Genomic DNA, 18172 nt, shown 5'->3' on the forward strand with positions numbered 1-18172 from the left:
TCATTTGCATAGGTGAAGAATTGAAGACAAGAATGTATGTGGTTTTTAGGATACTATTAATGTCTTTAATTTGGCTTGAATAGAGGGTGGGAGTAATAGAAATTGAGTTTGGGAGTTTCAACTGGGTCTACGCCATGGAGAGTTTTGTTTATGGGACTAAGAGATTTGGATTAGTTTCTGAAAGCCATTGACATTCTCTGAGCACAGGTACTATAGTAAGAACTATGTTTCAGTGACATGTAGCTGGGATCTTAGTGTGGACAGTAGGAGGTAAAGATCAGAGATAAAAAGGTCTCTAGAAGGTATTGCAAAAGTCAGTAAGAGTTCAGAGTCATTGCCATAGATTCAGTAAGAGTTACTGAGGGTCATAACCGTGAGGGTGAAGACTAAAGATGAAGGAAATGCTTGAGACATTATCAGAGTCCACTTAATGTGATTAGATAGCTGTTCATATGATGAGGGAAGCAGTAGAGGGGTAGGAATAGAAATAATGAAGTTGTCTCTAAGATTTCAAACCTGATTGATTAAAAAGATTGTAGTGCTTTTATAAAATAGAAGGAGGAACTGTTTTATAGGGAAGGAGGAACTGTTTTATAGGGAAAAGAATAATGTGGTAATTTTTTGGTATATGGTATTTTAAATTTAGGAGATGCCCAGAAGGCAGTAAAATCATGGGGTTTGGAACTTCAAGGAATGATCAGATGCTAGACATGTGGGTGGAATCAGTTATACAGTTATAGATAAGAGATAGCTCTATGATTACACATATACATAGTATGTCTATGTGGAGGGGTGTGTGTGTGTGTGTGTGTGTGTGTGTCTGTGTGTGTGTGTGTGTGTGTGTAAAGAGAGAAAAGAGTGTATTGTACAAACAGGAGTGACATCAGGAAACTACAAACCTCACTATGCAAATAATGTTTGATCTGTATAATTGGGGAACACTTTGACTAGACATGATAGCTATTTCCCAGAATTTTAAAAGCTACTGATTGAAAGAGAAAAAAAGATTACAATGCAGCAGAGACTGAAAGAGATTGTATTTTAATACAGAAATTAAGATCCTATAGATCCAATGTAATTATTAAGCATATTGTGTTCACTTATGTAAGATGCACAATTGAACATCTACTAGGGCCAGACATTAGACTAAGTAGACTTGTATTAGTTTCCAATGGCTGCTGTAACAAATTACTACAAATTGGGTGGCTAAAACAACAGAGATGTATTTGCTTAAGGCTCCAGAGGTGTAAAGTCTGAAATCACTTTCATGGGTTGAAATAATCTTGTCAGCAGGGCCACATTGCCCCCAGAGGTTCTAGGGGGAAAGGAACGTCTGGTGGCTGCTGACGTTTCTTGATTTGTAGCCACATCATTCCAGTCTCTGCCTCTGTTGTCACATTGCCTCCTCCTACTCTGTGTGTATCATATCTCCTTCCAACTCCCTCTTGTAAGAATACCTGTTGTTGATTTAGGGTTCAACTGGAAAATCCAGAATAATTTCACCATCTCAAAATCCTTAATCCCATCTACAAAGACTGTCATATAAGGTGACATTTATAGCTTCCAGGGATTAGGATCTGATATCTTTTCTGACGCCATTACTGTAAGACTCTCCCACGTACATGTCTTTGCGTAAAGCAACTCGAGGAGGGAGGTACCATAGACTGACTCCCTCTTAAGTAGAAACGGAAAATGAGTCTTAAAGACACATTTTAGCACATAGCTAGTAGGTGTCAGAATTTCATTTCAAGCACAGTTTTGCTATTCTCAAAGGCTGAGTATTTGTTCAGATTGTTGCACAACATGAAATTAAACTCTGCTGTGAGCATATTTGCTTCCATTGTGCACTCACCATAGTGACTGTGCTTCAAGCTTCCCCCATAATAGGCACACTTTTATAAATCTCAAAGTGAAAAGAGGTTGGCATTCACATTAAATAGTGTGACAGCTGCAAAATGTTGCATCTTGCTGGCCATTGTTGGAAGTACTTGAACACATGTATTGGCAGGCAAGCACTCAAGATCTGAAGAGATCTGACAAAAACCCGTCAACTATGACTTTCTGCCTGTAATTGCTACTGCTCGTGGTACCCCAGAGTATTAACTTTGTTTTTTTCGTCCTCACAGTTTCTGCTTCCCCTGTTATCATCAATCCTTTTTTTCCTCCTCAGGCCTCAGACAGCTGTTTAGTATTTTACGACAGGCAACGATAATTTTCAACCAGCATGATTTTACGCTCATATAAAGTTGTTATACACAGCACATAAGTGCACCTCCAATCTATATTTACAGAGCTCCCTTTTCTTCCTCCCACTGCTATCAGACGTGTTGTAGATACAACCTCTCAGTCATCTTTGCTGAGTACTGAATAGGTGTTATGATTCCCAGTTTATAGATGTGGAACAAGAAAGAGTAAGCTTGGGTTCACAAATTGAAAACCAGATAAATTGTCCCTTTTATATAGTATGTGCCTGTGAAAAAGAAGGTCTGTTACTGAATTGTTATGAGTCTAGTCATGGGGTTAGTGTTCCAGGAAGTACAAAGATTAAAAAAAAGAGAAGGATCTCTGTTCCAGAGTGATTGTTGTAGTTTGTGTGTGCATTTTGTGAAGCAGAACACAGGGATGAAAGTTAAAATCAGCACAGAAATAACTATTGTTTAAGACAAAATGGGCTTGATACTTTAAGACAGATTCAAACAAACTACTACGGGTCATTAAGAGAGCAAATAATTACAGGAAATCATATCCAAATGTGAGAATGGAATGTTTTATGCTGAAAACATCATTTGGACCAATCATGTCCGGATGAACAAAGGAATACCATGACACATTTCTCTTTTCAAATTGCACTTCTTTACTTTTCTTTCTAATTCCCTTCATTCCAAAAAGTGGTTAAGTAATGATAGTAGAGATTACAGAAAATATAAAGAAATTGGTTTAATTTTTCTCATATAAAAATTAATTGTTATTCATTCAAATAGACTTTTTACTCTACAATGGACGAATCACTTATATGACCTTTAAATTTCAATGTACTGTGAAAATTTAACTGATGCTCATTCCTTTGCTCACTCCGATCAAAATTTACTCCTGCTCCCTCCTTCATATTCTATTCACATTTTAGTTACAGCTGCATTACTGTGCTTGCCACTGTAAGCCTGAAATACTTGATATCAGGAAGCATATGTGTATGTCTGCGTGCATGTCCTTCATCTTGTAATCACTAAGACTGGTACATAGTAGGTGCTCAACAAATGTTTATCTATTCAAAATGGAGTTTTTTCCCTTTTGACTCAAGCACTTAATTCTCAGAGGCAGGTGGTACTAATATTTAAGACAGATTGGTTCATTCTGTTCAAGTACCACATAACCATTCACACACTATTGAGTTTAGCACTATTAAAGGGCAATATTCCTTCTGAGAATTGTGCCTATTGCAGACACATTTTATATATCCAGCCTTTTTTATCATCAGTAGGCAGGTAAAAGAGATTAAAATAAAAGGTTTTTACCAAGTGTGAATTGTACACTTAGACATCATTTGGAAAGGCTTGTGCATTCCAAGAAAAAAATATTGAAGTATCCTTACTGAAGGGGCCCACACCCAGAACTACTCAGGAGTTACGTAACTCTTATAAAGATGAAAATATTAACATTTAATTTCTGTTCTACCTGATCTACCCAAATGACTTAAAAAAGCTATCATCTCCTCCTTTTTACATCAGTTTAATAAAACCCAATGGAATTAATCGAAAGCCCTGTTTTGCCCAATTGTACAAGTTTTTGTCTATTGTTTTATTTTGTTTAATATAATATTTTTACTATTACTTTTAATCACACATTTTAATAACTTAAAGCTTTCATATTTTAGTTTCTCAGGTAAATTCCTTTTAGGACATGAAAATTTTATAATTAACAACCTCTCAAATCTATTTTTGAGAACTTTACAGAAAAATTGCTTTGACATATGTTATCTGCTTTCTTTTTTTCTTCTTTTTTCCATAAGAATAATTACTTTATTGAAACAAAAATGCAAGAACAGAAAAAACCCACTCATAAGAAAGCACATACTTCTTGAGATCAGGTATAGCTAAATAGACTACTTGGTGGGCTATTTAAACCAAACTCCTAAGTTTTAATGAAATGATGCAAATGTAACAGAAATATTTGCTCTAGCTACTCTTGTTGTCATTAAGTAATCAACATCATTTCACAACTGTCAGGTTAATATTACCTTATTATTATTTTTTTTTAGGTTTACTACTAGTTCTTAATTACTTTCTTTTTTTTTAATTTATTGGGGTGACAATTGTTAGTGAAATTACATAGATTTCAGGTGTACAATTCTGTATTACATCATCTATAAATCCTATTGTGTGTTCACCACCCAGAGTCAGTTGTCCTTCCATCATATATATATTTGATCCCCCTTACCCTCATCTCCCTCCCCCACCCCCCTTTACCCTCTGATCTGCTTTCTTATTATAGCCCTGTGCTGGCATTACTGTTCTTATTGTTAATAGATAAAAAACTGAGGCCAAAATAAGCTAAGAGACATGTCTGCAATTCATATGTTCATAGATGCCATGTGCACGGCCAGAATTAAAATGGAAGTATTTATTTTCCTCAGTCAGTTTTTTTCAATATTCAGATAAACAAAAATACCATACTATGACCAAATAACACTGGATATTTATTCTGAATAATAATTATTAACATTTTCAACATTTATGCATGTCAGGCACATCCTAAGTACTTTACAAGCATTGGCTCATTTAATCTTTGCCCCAACTCTGTGAAGTTTCAACTTGAGAATACAGAGGCCCAAAGAAAGTAAGGAACTTGCCCAAGAAAACACACCTAGTAAATTGTTGAACTAGTATATGAACTCTGTGTTGCCTTAAGCATCATTCTCATTCCTGGCATTGCAGTGGCAAAAATAGATTTAATGAAACAAATGTGAGTCGATAATGTCTTCTAGAACTACACTTCCTCTCAATGAACTTAAAGAAAGTTGTCCTTGAACCTGTAATTCTGTGAAGTACTTTAGTGCTAGTTGAATTGGTTTCCCCATTTCTAAGAGGTAATTTCTATTAATAGTAACTCTTTAATGTGCTATATTTAATATCTGATTAGAATTTTACTGTCTAGAAAACCCCTTCCTATTTATTATATAATTTAGAACTATAGAACTTTATTACATAAATGAACTTAGGGGCCAATCCCCAAATTTTAACCAAAAGGGACTGAATATTAGAGAAGTTACATGACCAGCACAAAGCATTTGGTGAGACTGTCTGAGCCAAACTCAAAACCACATCTTCCAAGGCTATTCCCACACTGAAGAAAAATGTGAGCCTGGTAAATGAGTATCATGCGTGTATATGTGTGAGTGTGCTTGTGTGTACTAACTGTTCTTTGAAAAATAATTGTGGAGAGGCATGACCTAGGTCGCTGGCTTGCAGGTCTCCTAGGTAAGTTTATACATGTAATTCCCCCTGAAAGACGATCAACTCAGAAAATCCTAGTCTACTCAATGGTAAATAACCAAATTGAAAGTGGAAGATTTAAGTGTCCAAATGCTTTTTGGAAAGTTTCTAGGTATACATATGTACTGAACTTGTTTAAATAATTAACTCCTTTTAAAATCTTAAATTGGTATGAGACGTGTTTATTCATTGATTTGTTGCTTACTCTAATAATTAGTGATGAGTTTATGTGATGGAAGACAACCCAGCTGATAAGACCCAAATCACATTTTCTTTTCTTATACAAAGTCTGACTGGTGCTCTCACTCAGATGGAAAAATGCTTTTAGGAAGATCATTTAGGTCTATGTTTGATTCTATTACTAGTTGAAGAAACACTAAAACTTCAAAACTTTCAAAAACTTCAAAAAAGAGAAGTTTTTGAAAATCATACTGTTCCCACATATGCAACACAGCGTTATTTAAGTACTTATCCATGTTGTGCGCATAAGAATGTCAAGTGGCTGTGGATCACTGAATGGAACAATGTAAAATTAAAGTTTTAAATTATCCCTGAAAGCCTACAATTAACAGGCATCCACAAGACAACTAAGCAACTAGAGTAATTATTATTACTTCTAAATTCACTTATTTTTCTTAAATTTCATGTCATGAAAAATATAAATTGTTTTATTATTGTATCTTAGTCTCAATTTGAACCCACTGTTATCAGTAATGATTTAAAGTATCCTTAATCAAATAGCAATAATAATAATACATAATATGATATGCATTATTGAAAATTTCAACATAAAGAGATTATCTGTTACATGTAATGATTTATTCAGAGAACTGGCATAGTAGTTTATACACTGAAAGTGTGGACAAAATAAAGGTAAACATTTTCCCTTAAATCATAATATAAACATTTGAACCTGTTTAGTCTTCTGATTGGGTGTCCACTTTGTCTAAAGATAGCTTATAAAATAGGAGGAGTGAAAAATAAAAGTGTGTATTTGTAAATTCTTGTTAATATCTGTACTTATTCTAAGCCCTTTTTTAATTTAAAGTTTATTGGGGTGACAATTGTTAGTAAGGTTACATAGGTTTCAGGTGTACAATTCTGTAATACATCATCGATAAATCACATTGTGTGTTCACGACCCAGAGTCAGTTCTTCTTCCATCACCATATATTTGATCCCCTTTACCCTCATCTACCACCCCCCGCCCCACTTACACTCTGGTAATCACTAAACTATTGTCTGTGTCTATGAGTTTTTGTTTCTCATTTGTTTGTCTTGCTCTTTTGTTTTTTTCCATTCATATATCACATATCAGTGAATTCATATGGATGTCTGACTTATTTTGCTTAGCATTATACTCTCAAGATCCATCCATGTTGTCACAAATGGTCCTATTTCATCTTTTCTTACTGCCAAATAGTATTCCATTGTGTAAATATACCACAACTTCTTGATCCATTCATCTATCGAATGACATTTTGGTTGTTTCCATGCCTGGGCCACTGTAAACAAACCTGCAATGAACATTGGAGCACACGTGTCTTTATGGATAAATGTTTTCAGATTTTTTTAGGTAGATACCAAGGAGAGAGATTGCCGGGTCATATGGTAATTCTATTTGTAATCTTTTGAGGAACCTCCACACTGCCTTCCATAGCGGCTGCACCAGTCTGCATTCCCACCAACAGTGTATGAGAGTTACTTTTTCTCCACAGCCTCTCCAACACTTGTTACTATTTGTCTTGTTGATGATAGCCATTATAACTGGGGTGAGGTGATGTCTCATTGTGGTTTTTATTTGCCTTTCTCTGATGATTAGTGATGTTGAGCATTTTTTCATGAGTCTATTTGCCATTTGTTTGTCCTCTTTGGAGAAATGTCTCTTCAGGTCCTCTGCCCATTTTTCATGTGGCAATCGAACCGGCAACCCTGTTGTTCAGAGCTCACTCTCAAACCAACTGCGCCATCCAGCCATCCCTGTGATTTTCTTAATAGCATTTTCTTTTCTCTAACTTATTTTGTTGTAAGAATACAGTATATGATACATATAAGATGTGTTAATCGACTATGTTATTGATAAGGCTTCTGTTCAACAGTTGGCTATTTGCAATTAACTTTTGGGGGAGTCAAAGGTTATACATGGATTTTTGACCCTTCCATTGTTTAAGGGTCAACTGTATCCTCTTCTATACTGTCTTCCACTCTGATATTATTAGTTTACTGCCTGGGTATCTCCGTCTAATGCTCTATCCCCATGCCTATTAACAGGAAATGATTTTTCCTCACTCTTTTATGCTTAAATATAAATTGGTTTTCCTAGGTATTTGCAGTTTAGTCATTGGGAATGAAAATTGTAGATTCCTCTTTGGGATTTGGTTAAAGTAATGCAGAAGGTTGACAGAAAGGGTAAAAAAACATTTATTTATATTCTGTGTCATACTAAACTGGTGGTGGGCATCATGCTACTTGGATCACATTGCACCATCATGATAATTAGATAAACAGATGCTGCACCTCCTCACCGTCCTGACCTCCACAGAAACATATACAAACAGACCCTGCAGGAAATGTAAAATCTCTAAAGATAGGCCTGAACATCTGTACATTTAAAAACACAACAGTGATGTACTGTCATTATTGAGATTATAGATGTTTTTGTATAGTACTTCATTTAATCTCAAAATAACCCTATAAGGAAAGTACTACTAACTATTTACAGATAAGGAAATTGAAGCTTAGAGGAGCTAAGCATTTCTTTCAAGGCCACAAGACTATTTGCGTGGGAGCTAGAATTTGATTTCAGGTCAGTACTCCAAACCCATTCCCTTTTCAACATTATTGCCACTAAAACATTGACCCTACAAGTAATGTAGTCAATGGAGAGGACGGTTGGGGACCAGTGTGGGTCTGTTAGTCAGGGTCCCAGAAGAAAGAGAAAGAACATTCAATTGGGTCATTTGAGAGAAGTTGAATATCGACAGTTTACAATAGTGTGGGCAATACTCTCATGCCAGTTACAGTGGACATGGTCAACACCTGTTTGCCTAAATATATGAACCTCTGTTTAATGGAATCTGGAAAGAAGGGAGAGGAGAATGAAGAAAGAGTTTATTCTCTTTTTTTCTCTGTACAGAGAAAGCTGCTGTACAGAGCTGTGCCTCTAGGTTCAGGGTCACAGGAATCCTGGGGTGGGGTGGAATGAGCCTTGGTCTGGGCAGTCTTTGTCATTTATTGAATCCAGCTGAAAGCTAGAAGACAAGGGAGCTTAAGGACATAGTGTGTGCCTATCAGCCACTAAGGTCTGGAGGGTTCAGAATGGATCTGGGTAAATCAGCAAGGAGTGTTAGAAGTGCATCTTCTCCATCTCCACCCCTCAGGCTCGCTTTCCATTTTTTCATACCATAAATGACAATGACAGAGACCAAAAAACAGTTGTTTGCTTTTGCTTTCATTAATCCACAGTTGCAAATGCTTCTGAAATGTACTAGTGCACTTTCTTACTAAGATCCATCAGCATCAACATTTGCTCTAGGTTTGCTATATTGCAGACAAAGAAAGTATGAAGTATTAGCTAAGTGTTCCCTCAAACAGGTACATGTTCCTTAAAGGCTTTCTTTTTGGAGGGGGGAGGGGCAGTTGTTTGCTTGTTTTTTGTTAGGTTAATCAAGCAATAGTTTCCATATAGAAAAACTCACCCATTTTAGGTATGCAATTCTGTCAGTTTTCACAAAAGTGTACAGTCCGGTAACTAACACTATAGTCAAGATACAGAATATTTCCATCACTCCAAAAAGTTCTAAAACTTTTTAAAATCTTTAATCTCACTTAAGTGAATGTTTGGTATCAACTTTTGTTCATTCTGATTTTAAACAGAAAAAATGGTGTTAGCACCCCACAGTGAGTTGCACATAGTAGGTGCTTTTATGAAAAATATGTTTGTTGGTTTGCTTTCCTACCATTCTGAGTAATATAAACTATTCATATTGGTTATAAACTCATTTCATACATATTAGGCTGAGGAAAGGTTCATAATTTTGGCTGCACATTGAAATCACCTGGATCTATTAAATACCTCTATTGCCACGTAGCAGGATATCTGGGATTGAGAACAAGGCATCAATAACTTAAGCTTTCCAGGTAATTTCATATGTGGCTAAGGTTGAGACCCTATGAATTAGACCAATTTTTATCAATTCTGGCTGCACAGTAGAAACCCGTGGGCAATTTTTTAAAAAAATGATGCTTCCCCCCTTCTGATTTATATAACTTGTTCATAAAAGTTGACTGCAAGAAAAAATGAGATTTGGGTAACTTCATATTTCTCAATGGTTGGGCTCCAGTTAATTATAGTTTTATTATAGGTATTATTATAGTTATGGGCATGTGGTGGTATTCAATAAATGTTAAATTGATGTCCTAATCCCACAGCAGAGTTGAGAATACAATACTCTCTCTCTCGGAAATAGACTGTGTATTTGAAATCATTATCTTGGCAAACTATCACTTTCTGAAAATTGTCCTCCTAGGTAATTTACCTGAAATGGTAAACCTTGTATTTTAAGGGAACACTATATTTCAACTATATTTTTTTTTACCATAACATTAGGCACATATATATCTTATAGCACTTTCATAATTCTCTCTAAGGAAATAGACGGGAAACAAGATTAAAAGAGTGAGGATAAGATTTAAACTAGCCTCCCACTTGGAAGCATAAATAATGCTATTGCACCTCTAGGTCTGGAGAATACAGCTACTGTAAAGTAGAGCACTAGTATTTTCTACTTTTCTAGAGGCAAAATAAACACACAAAGGACACCTAATGTCAATAACTAAAACAGAAATGAACTAAGTGTCTAATGAAACAGTTATGATATTAGCAAATTTGTACATGTGATATCTTTTTCAGATTTCAGGAAGTAGTAACTAAAATCATGAAAATCTTTCTTTTAGTATAAAGTTATTGATGATCTATTATGGCAAAAATACTCATTAAGCAAGCCTCACAAACTTTGTTATAAGTAATTAATCAGCATGCTGCATATTTTAATGTACTTTAATGGCACTAGGTATTGTATTTAATCCTTCTATATAAACTAGTGCAACAACAGCGCTTTTCTTAAGATAAATGTTCTTGGTTTAAAACAAAAACTATAAAATGTATTTAATTTGACCTTTCCAGTTAGTATTTAATTGTTCTACTTCTTTTTTCCTTTTAGGACCACCTCATAAAATGGTGTCACCTAAACAAGAACATGAAGATAGAAAACATGACAAAGTCACAGATAAAGGAAGTGAAAGCGGGACTTCCTGCAATGAGCTCTCCACCTCCAGTTGTGACAGCCACTCAGAGGCGAGCACTCCCCAAGATAACCCACCCAATGCCCAGCAGGCAACAGCTCACCAACCTAACACCTTAACATTGGATCGCCCTTCCAAAAAAGCACCTGTGCAATGGATGCCCCCACCAGACAAACGCAGAAACAGTGAACTCTTTCAGACACTCATCAGCAAGTCCCGGGAAACAAATCTTTCCAAAAAGAAAGTCTGTGAGAAGCTTAGTGTGGAAGAAGAAATGAAAAAGTGTATTCAGGATTTTAAGAAAATCCACATTCCAGATTATTTTCCAGAGCGCAAACGCCAGTGGCAATCTGAACTGTTACAGAAGTATGGGTTATAGTAATTATCACATTCCTGAAGTATTTCAATGACATTCAATGTTTACTACAGTGCTGCCACCTGACTGTGTCCTAACAATGGTCAGTGTGATACTTGCTGCTCTTCCTTTTTGTGAACAGTGGATGTGGGACAGTATTTTCTTTCATTCTTTTTTGTTGTTGTTTTTAGAAATATAAAAGGAAAAAAAGAAAACCAATAAAGTTGGATCGAAATGGTATATCTGATTCAAACCATTCTGCAAGAATGAAAGTAAAATATGCATGAGCAAGAAGCTTAGAATCTTGAACTTTTGAACTGTGGTCAACTGGATATGTTTGTCATTTTGTAACTCACCAAAAAGAAATCATATCACTCCAACTAAAATGAAAATATGGATGAAGTAACATCAAGTACAATGTTAGATGATGGTTTTGGGACTCAAATCCAAAACCGTTTAAATGTTAATGCAATAAAACAAGTATTATTTTTGCATGAACACAATGTTACAAATAAATCACAAGACATAGGGAAGATCTGTTTGTCGTTTGGAAAGAAAAAAAATTACAAAAAATAAAACAAAACAAGAACTTTTTCAGGCAAAGCCTGTAAATGTAAACTGTCTAGGAGACTGAATTTTATTTGTTCTGGATCTGTGATTTTTTTGTGTAGGTGTATGGTGTTCTGTATGTTAAGATGATGTAAATATGCCTTATACTGTTGTTTTATGACACTGACATTCATCTATTAATACTAGTCATAATTATTTCTGTGAAATGAGTCCTTATATCAGGCTGTGAAAATTGGTATTATGATGTTCTGAAAGATCCTATTATCATGTTAATCAACATAATTGAGGGAAATGGCAAAGAGCTCTATGTATTTATTTAAAAAGTACAATATATTAGAATTCCTTGATTTCTTTTGACTTTTCTTTAAAAATATTCAATTTTTACATTGTCTTAAATTTTTATTTAAAACAGCAAGCTGGAGAATGAATATGTTCCACCTTAATGTTCAGAAGTCAGAGTTTTAATGTAATCCAAAATGTAGATTGAGTAGGATCCAGATAGCCTCAGTATTAATTAATAAACCTTTAGCCCACAAGAGAAAAGACCTCATCTGAGAATGCACTAAAATTTTATTTTAGCTGACAACAAGATTGAAAGGCTCTCCAAAGACAATTGGGAATTTACCTCTTACAAATTAAGAGACAAAATGTCAATAGCAAGCTAAAAGGTCAGGCTGAATGACAAGATTTGTTCCTAGTTGCATATGTGGAAACAAGCTTTCTTATCATAAGCCATGCAATTTTTTCTTTACCATCCCTACAGAAAGAAAAGTATAATATCATGAAATTTTATTAAACAACAGGATGAGAGATGGTAATAATATCTTTAAGAATTAGAGAGCTCAATCTCCTCTGTGGTGAATTGAAAAAGAAGTTCTGCAGCAATGTGGACACTATATGGAGATAAATAACAACTCAAAATTTTAAAACCTGCATTCATTTTTTTGATATTTTCAAATTTGTCACTCTACTAGTATACAAAATACCATCAGCAATGGTATTAAAAAAAAAAAAAAAAAAACAGAAAAGAGATATCTGATTTACCTTGAATTACCAATCAGGCTTTAGGGAAAAAGCTACACCAAAAACCTGTGTTTTATGTTGGGAAGATTGGCAGTCTTGATGTAGCTGTAGTACACTAAAATGGATAGAGATTGGTGGTTTAGGTGCCACAGTTCAAATACCATCCCTGCCACTTACTAACTGTGAGATCTTAGGGATATAGGGATAATAATTTCATTAGAGAAGATTTAAATGAGATAGTTGAAGTAAAGTATCACCACCACTCCTGGAGATGGAGGGTAAAAAGAAGCTGGTGGTCTTACCAGAATCCAGGAAGCAGGGCTATCAGATGGGGAATTTGGAATGGAGAGGAGTAAGCTCTCCAGTAAGAACTACAGCCACTAAGGAGTCACAGTCACTTCCACAGTGCCTTCCAAAGCAACGAGAGAGGGTGGAAATTGTCATAGCTTCCCACATTCTAATTTCTCACCAATGTTTTCCAATGTCCCAATATCAGTGGAAGCCTGTTGGCAAATGAGTGTAGGACATGTAATTTATAAAGATGATCCCCTTGAGATACAAAGTCCACCAGTGAACGGTAGTAAATAGAGCTGAAAAATACCTCATACCGTGCTCTGTTTTTTTCAGAATGCATAATTTCAAATAGACTATAAATGGCAAGAATTTGGTAAATGACGACTATTTCAGATTTTCACATCTCTACACCATAAGTGAAGTGATACTAATAAGAATGTCCATCCTTACAGTCCTTAATAAATTGGAATGCTTTTCAATAATAGTCTATTAAGCACTTAGCATACATCAAGCACTTGACTCAAAGATTAACAAAATATTCAAGAAATGCAAATTACCAGCTATAGCTCTTGGGAAGAAGCTCACGGTCTGATTTTCTCAAACTGGCTAGAACTCAAACTCACCAGTAGCTAGAACTTGACTGGCTCTAAATGGAGTTCTGAGGGGATCAAAGGAGCCAGCTAGAAGGGGGACCTCCCCTGAAGAAAAGGAGACACAAAGATTTAAAGAAAAGTTGGGCTCAAACTGATGTGTAAGCTCATTTTCCAAAGAATCAAGATAAAATACAGAGCACCAAAAGTCTAAAGAGCTGGAAGCAGGCACTGAAGTTGAGTATTTATGGAGAATAAATGTGTTTTGGATCTCACATGGTATACGTTTTGAGTATTTATGAAGCTCATAGGTCTCTTTTATCTGATATAAAGTTCTCAAATTAGTTCAGGTGTAAACATACTGAGTAGTAACTAAGATGAGAAAAAGAAATAAATGTAAATTGTGAGATTTTCAATTTTAGAAAAATGGAGTAGACAAAATTTTCCTTATTCCTCCCACTAAGTATAACTAAAAGCAACAGACATTATGTAAAAATACACTTAAGAGGCTCTGAGGAACTTCCAGTCAAGTTGGCAGAGTAGGTAAATACTTTGCTTGCCTTCTCTCACAATTACATCAAAATTACAGCTAGATTACAGAACAATCATCATTGAGAATTGCCTGAAGTCTATTTGAACAGAAGTCCTATAACTAAGGTATAAGAAGAAGCCATGTTGAGATTCAGAGAAGAGTCAGAGACACAAAATGGGCTGGTACCATACCTGCATGTGCCAGTTAAAAATAAGGAGAGATATCTCAGCTGTGGAGGTCTTCCCAGAGGAGCAAGGGGTCCTAGACCCACACTAGTCTCCCCAGCCCAGGGTTCCAGTGCCAGGAAGAAAAGCAGCAACAACTTCTGGCTGTGAAACTAGCATAGGTGGCTGAGTGAGATGGGGGGTGGCTGGAGTTCCAGAAACTCCTCTTATTGGGCCTATGCACAGACTTATTTGCTGACAGACTCTCTCTAAGCTCCAGCCCAGGGGCAGCTGCACAACAAATACCAAGGAAATACAGGGAGGAACTGAGTTGGCTGGCTTCAGGACAAGGGCTGAAGGGGCAGCTTTCTCCCAGAGAGAAGTGTTGGCAGAATCCATTGTTCCTTTGTTGAGCCCTCCCTGACCCAGCATGCAGATGCAGGCAAGCACCATAGTTGAGTCTCCATCAACCTAGCTAACACCTTTTACTCCCCCTGGTGATTCCCTGAGACCCTGCCCCACCAAACTTGCAGGCCTGCCAAAGCCATTTCCAGTGTCTTTTCCATATAAATGGCCTGACTAGGCTCGTGATGTTGACTTTCCTAGAATCTCTCAAAGGTTCATAAACTCCAAACAAGCAGCATCAGACTTCAGCGAATCTTGTGCCACTTGCTAAGCAGCCCAAAGTTTGGCCTTAGAGGCATCTGGTCTCAGTTCGCAGTTTAGCTTCTCCCAGGGAACTCCAAGCCCAGCACAAATGGCAACCATCTACAAATCACTTTATAGCTCATGCTAAGTGGCTTGAGCAGAGCACAGGAAATGGCTGGCCTTGGCCTGCAGCAGACCCCCTCCCAAAAATCCCCAGGAATAACACACCCGGTGACCAGCTTCAGAGCACCATCCAACCACGTCCACAAATAACACACCCAAAGGGCAGACTGTGCAGACACCATAGTCCTTGGAAAGCAAATCCATTGCACAACAGCTCCTCCACTGTAATCATGGCCAGTTCTCATAACCAATCAGCCTGAGGGTCAATCCCTCCCACTGGTGTACAAACAGCAACCAAGGCTCAATTGCAACAGGAGGGCACACACAACCCATACAAGGGACACACCTGTAACACCTGGCTCATGTGACCAAGAAGACTGCACTACAGGCCCCACAGGACACATAATACATAAAGCCACTCTGCTAAGACCAGGAGACATAGTAGCTCTACCTAATACAAAAAACAAACAAACAAAATACAGGGAGCAGCCAAATGGGGAGACAAAGAAACATGTCCCAAATGAGAGAACAGAACAAAGCTACAGAAAAAGAACTAAAGAAAATGAAGACAAGCATTCTACCAGATGCAAAGTCAAAACACGGTTATAAGGGTGTTCAGTGATCACAGTGAGAACTTTAATAGAGATAGGAAACATAAAAATGGAGATAGAAAACCTAAAACACAACCAGTCCAAAATAAAAAATACAAAAATTGAAATGAAGAATATGTTAGACTTAATCAGCAGTAGATTAGATGAAGCAGAGGACTGAATCAGTGACAGGCTTTAGTCAGCATGCTTCAGCTCTCCATATATCCTCTCTTGTAGTCTAGCTCAAATTTATTCACATGGTGACAGAGTTTCAATTGTCAAACCAGAGTTTGCAAGTCCTCTGGATGCCTGGCTCCAAACTCATATAACATCACTTCCTTTGTATTCTGTTAGTCAAGGCAAGTTTTCTCAAATTCAAGGGATATGGAAATACACTCTATGTCATCATAAATTTATGGCCATTTGTAATCTGCTATAGATCCAATTCATCCTTTCCAGGTTCACATCTGGAAGCAAACTGTGCACACCAGGTATTAGTGATTTGCTAAAACTCTACTCATAGTCTGAAATCATCACCTCCCTTCACATATACACATATAAACTTCTTCATTCACATTTTAAATCTTACCCATACTGCATGTCTCAATTCAAATGACACCTGCTCTGCAAAGTTTTCTTTAGTCCCTCAGGACAGAATTATTCATCATTCTATTCTCAGGTATATCAGAGCACTTTAAAAACATTCTGTCTTTGTATACATATTATTTGTTTGATAATATATAAGAGTAATATATACATTTGCATTTTCCATTAGTTTAAGAGACTTTTCACATACCGTGTTTTCCCGAAAATAAGACCGGTCTTACATTAATTTTTGCTCCATTTAGGGCTTATTTTCAGGGAATGTCTTATTTTTTCATGTACAACAATCTTTACTACCTTTATTCAAATACAGTCATGTCATCTTCTTCTGGAACATCGTCATAATGTACTAAATGTGTCCATCTGGCTGAAAATCTTAACTGGGGCTTTTTTGGGGGGTAGGTCTTATATTTGGGGAAACACGGTAATTGGAGATCTTACTTACTTTTCTTTAAATTGGGGAAAACAATGAGCAGACAGTGTCTGGTTCACAGTAGGTATAAATGATTTTTGACAAATGAATAAACACACCTTTTAATGTAAGAATCTCCTCAAACAGTCCTTGATATATACTCTTTCTGCCTCACTAGGCTTGCTAAAAAGCTATTTTACAACTTTTTCAAGCCAAATCCCATTCATTGGTCCTACATTGCTAATCCCTCACTGAGCGATTACTCACATGAGCATTATTTAAATATTTCAGTTTGTTACAATTTGTATGAATGTAGCATAGCATCTCCTGCTAGAGATGCACTGCCTAAACTTTAAAATCATTTCTTCTCTCCAGCAGTGTTTACCTTTTGTTTGGCCTACAGTTAAGATAACCTGCGACTTGTATACAGTACTTTTTTAGTTTAGGTTAGTATCATGCAGGGTCTCAGCTCCCACTCCCCACATAAGAACACAGGACATGGTGAGGCCAAAAAGGAATACCAATGGAGCCATGGATAGGGGAGTCATACCACAATATTCTCGCTGGCGGCTGGGTTGGAGATACAGGAAGCAGGAGCCACACAATCCGTAATCTGCCATCTGCTTCTCTGCCAACCAAGCCACTTGCTAGCTGCAATCCACGCCCCTCTGCCAACCAATAACCCCTTGCTAACTGCAGTCCACCCTTGGTAGCTCAGCCACAGCAGTTATCTTAGTGACTAATGGCTAACTGGTTACAGCTGATGGTCAGCTAATAACAGCTGATGGACATCTACTACCCAAGCCAGCATCTTTCCATGTGAGGTCAAGAGCCTGGAAACTGCTCTCTGGGATTCTGTCCCCACACTCCACTCCTACAGGGTCTTGTCTCATAATCTACATGACAAGTGTGTTCCATGAAGGGCTCTGTGCCACATTAGCCTATAGGCACCTACGGGCGGAAAGAAATAGTAGTCATAGTGTCATGCAGGGACTCAGCTCCCATTCCTCGCACAAGAATGCAGGATATGGTGAGGCCAAAAGAGAACAACAACGGAGTAGTGGATAGGGGAGTCATACCCATACCCATATATTCTCACTGGCAGCTGGGTTGGAGACACAGGAAGCAGGCTCTACATGATGCGCAACCCGCCCTCCCCTTCTCTGCCAACAGCGCTTGCTAGCTGCAATTCGCCATCCGCTTCTCTGCCAACCAACTAACCCCTCTTGCTAGCTGCAATCCGCAGTGCTAACTACAATCCACTGTGCTAACTGCAATCCGTGCTTGCTAGCTCAGCCACCATCTGCTGCTAGCATAGCCACGGAAGTTATCTTAGTGGCCAATGGCTCACTCTTTACAGCTGACAGCCAACTAGCCACAGCTGATGGCCATCTGATCACAGTTGATGGCCATTTACTACCCGAGCCAGCACCTTTCTATGTGAGGCTGAGAGCCTGGAAATTGCTTTTTGGGGC

At 37.2% G+C, this 18172-nt stretch overlaps 1 protein-coding gene across 2 annotated transcripts in view; it reads left to right on the forward strand.

Moving 5' to 3' along the window:
* Positions 1–13899, forward strand: part of KCTD8 (potassium channel tetramerization domain containing 8) — a 249946-nt gene extending 236047 nt beyond the window's left edge. Inside the window, exon 3 of one of the 2 annotated variants that reach the window (XR_013994140.1) lies at positions 10712–12252. Coding sequence is in view for 1 of the 2 variants with exons in the window: in XM_081061960.1 (XP_080918086.1) it covers positions 10712–11172 (461 nt within the window). In the remaining variant the exon portion in view is untranslated. Of the gene's footprint in view, positions 1–10711 lie in introns of both variants that reach the window. The other variant, XM_081061960.1, reaches the window with a different exon arrangement.
* Positions 13900–18172: the final 4273 nt, after the last annotated feature.

This window comes from Rhinolophus hipposideros (assembly GCF_964194185.1).
Source record: "Rhinolophus hipposideros genome assembly, chromosome: 1".
Classification (NCBI taxonomy): domain Eukaryota; kingdom Metazoa; phylum Chordata; class Mammalia; order Chiroptera; family Rhinolophidae; genus Rhinolophus; species Rhinolophus hipposideros.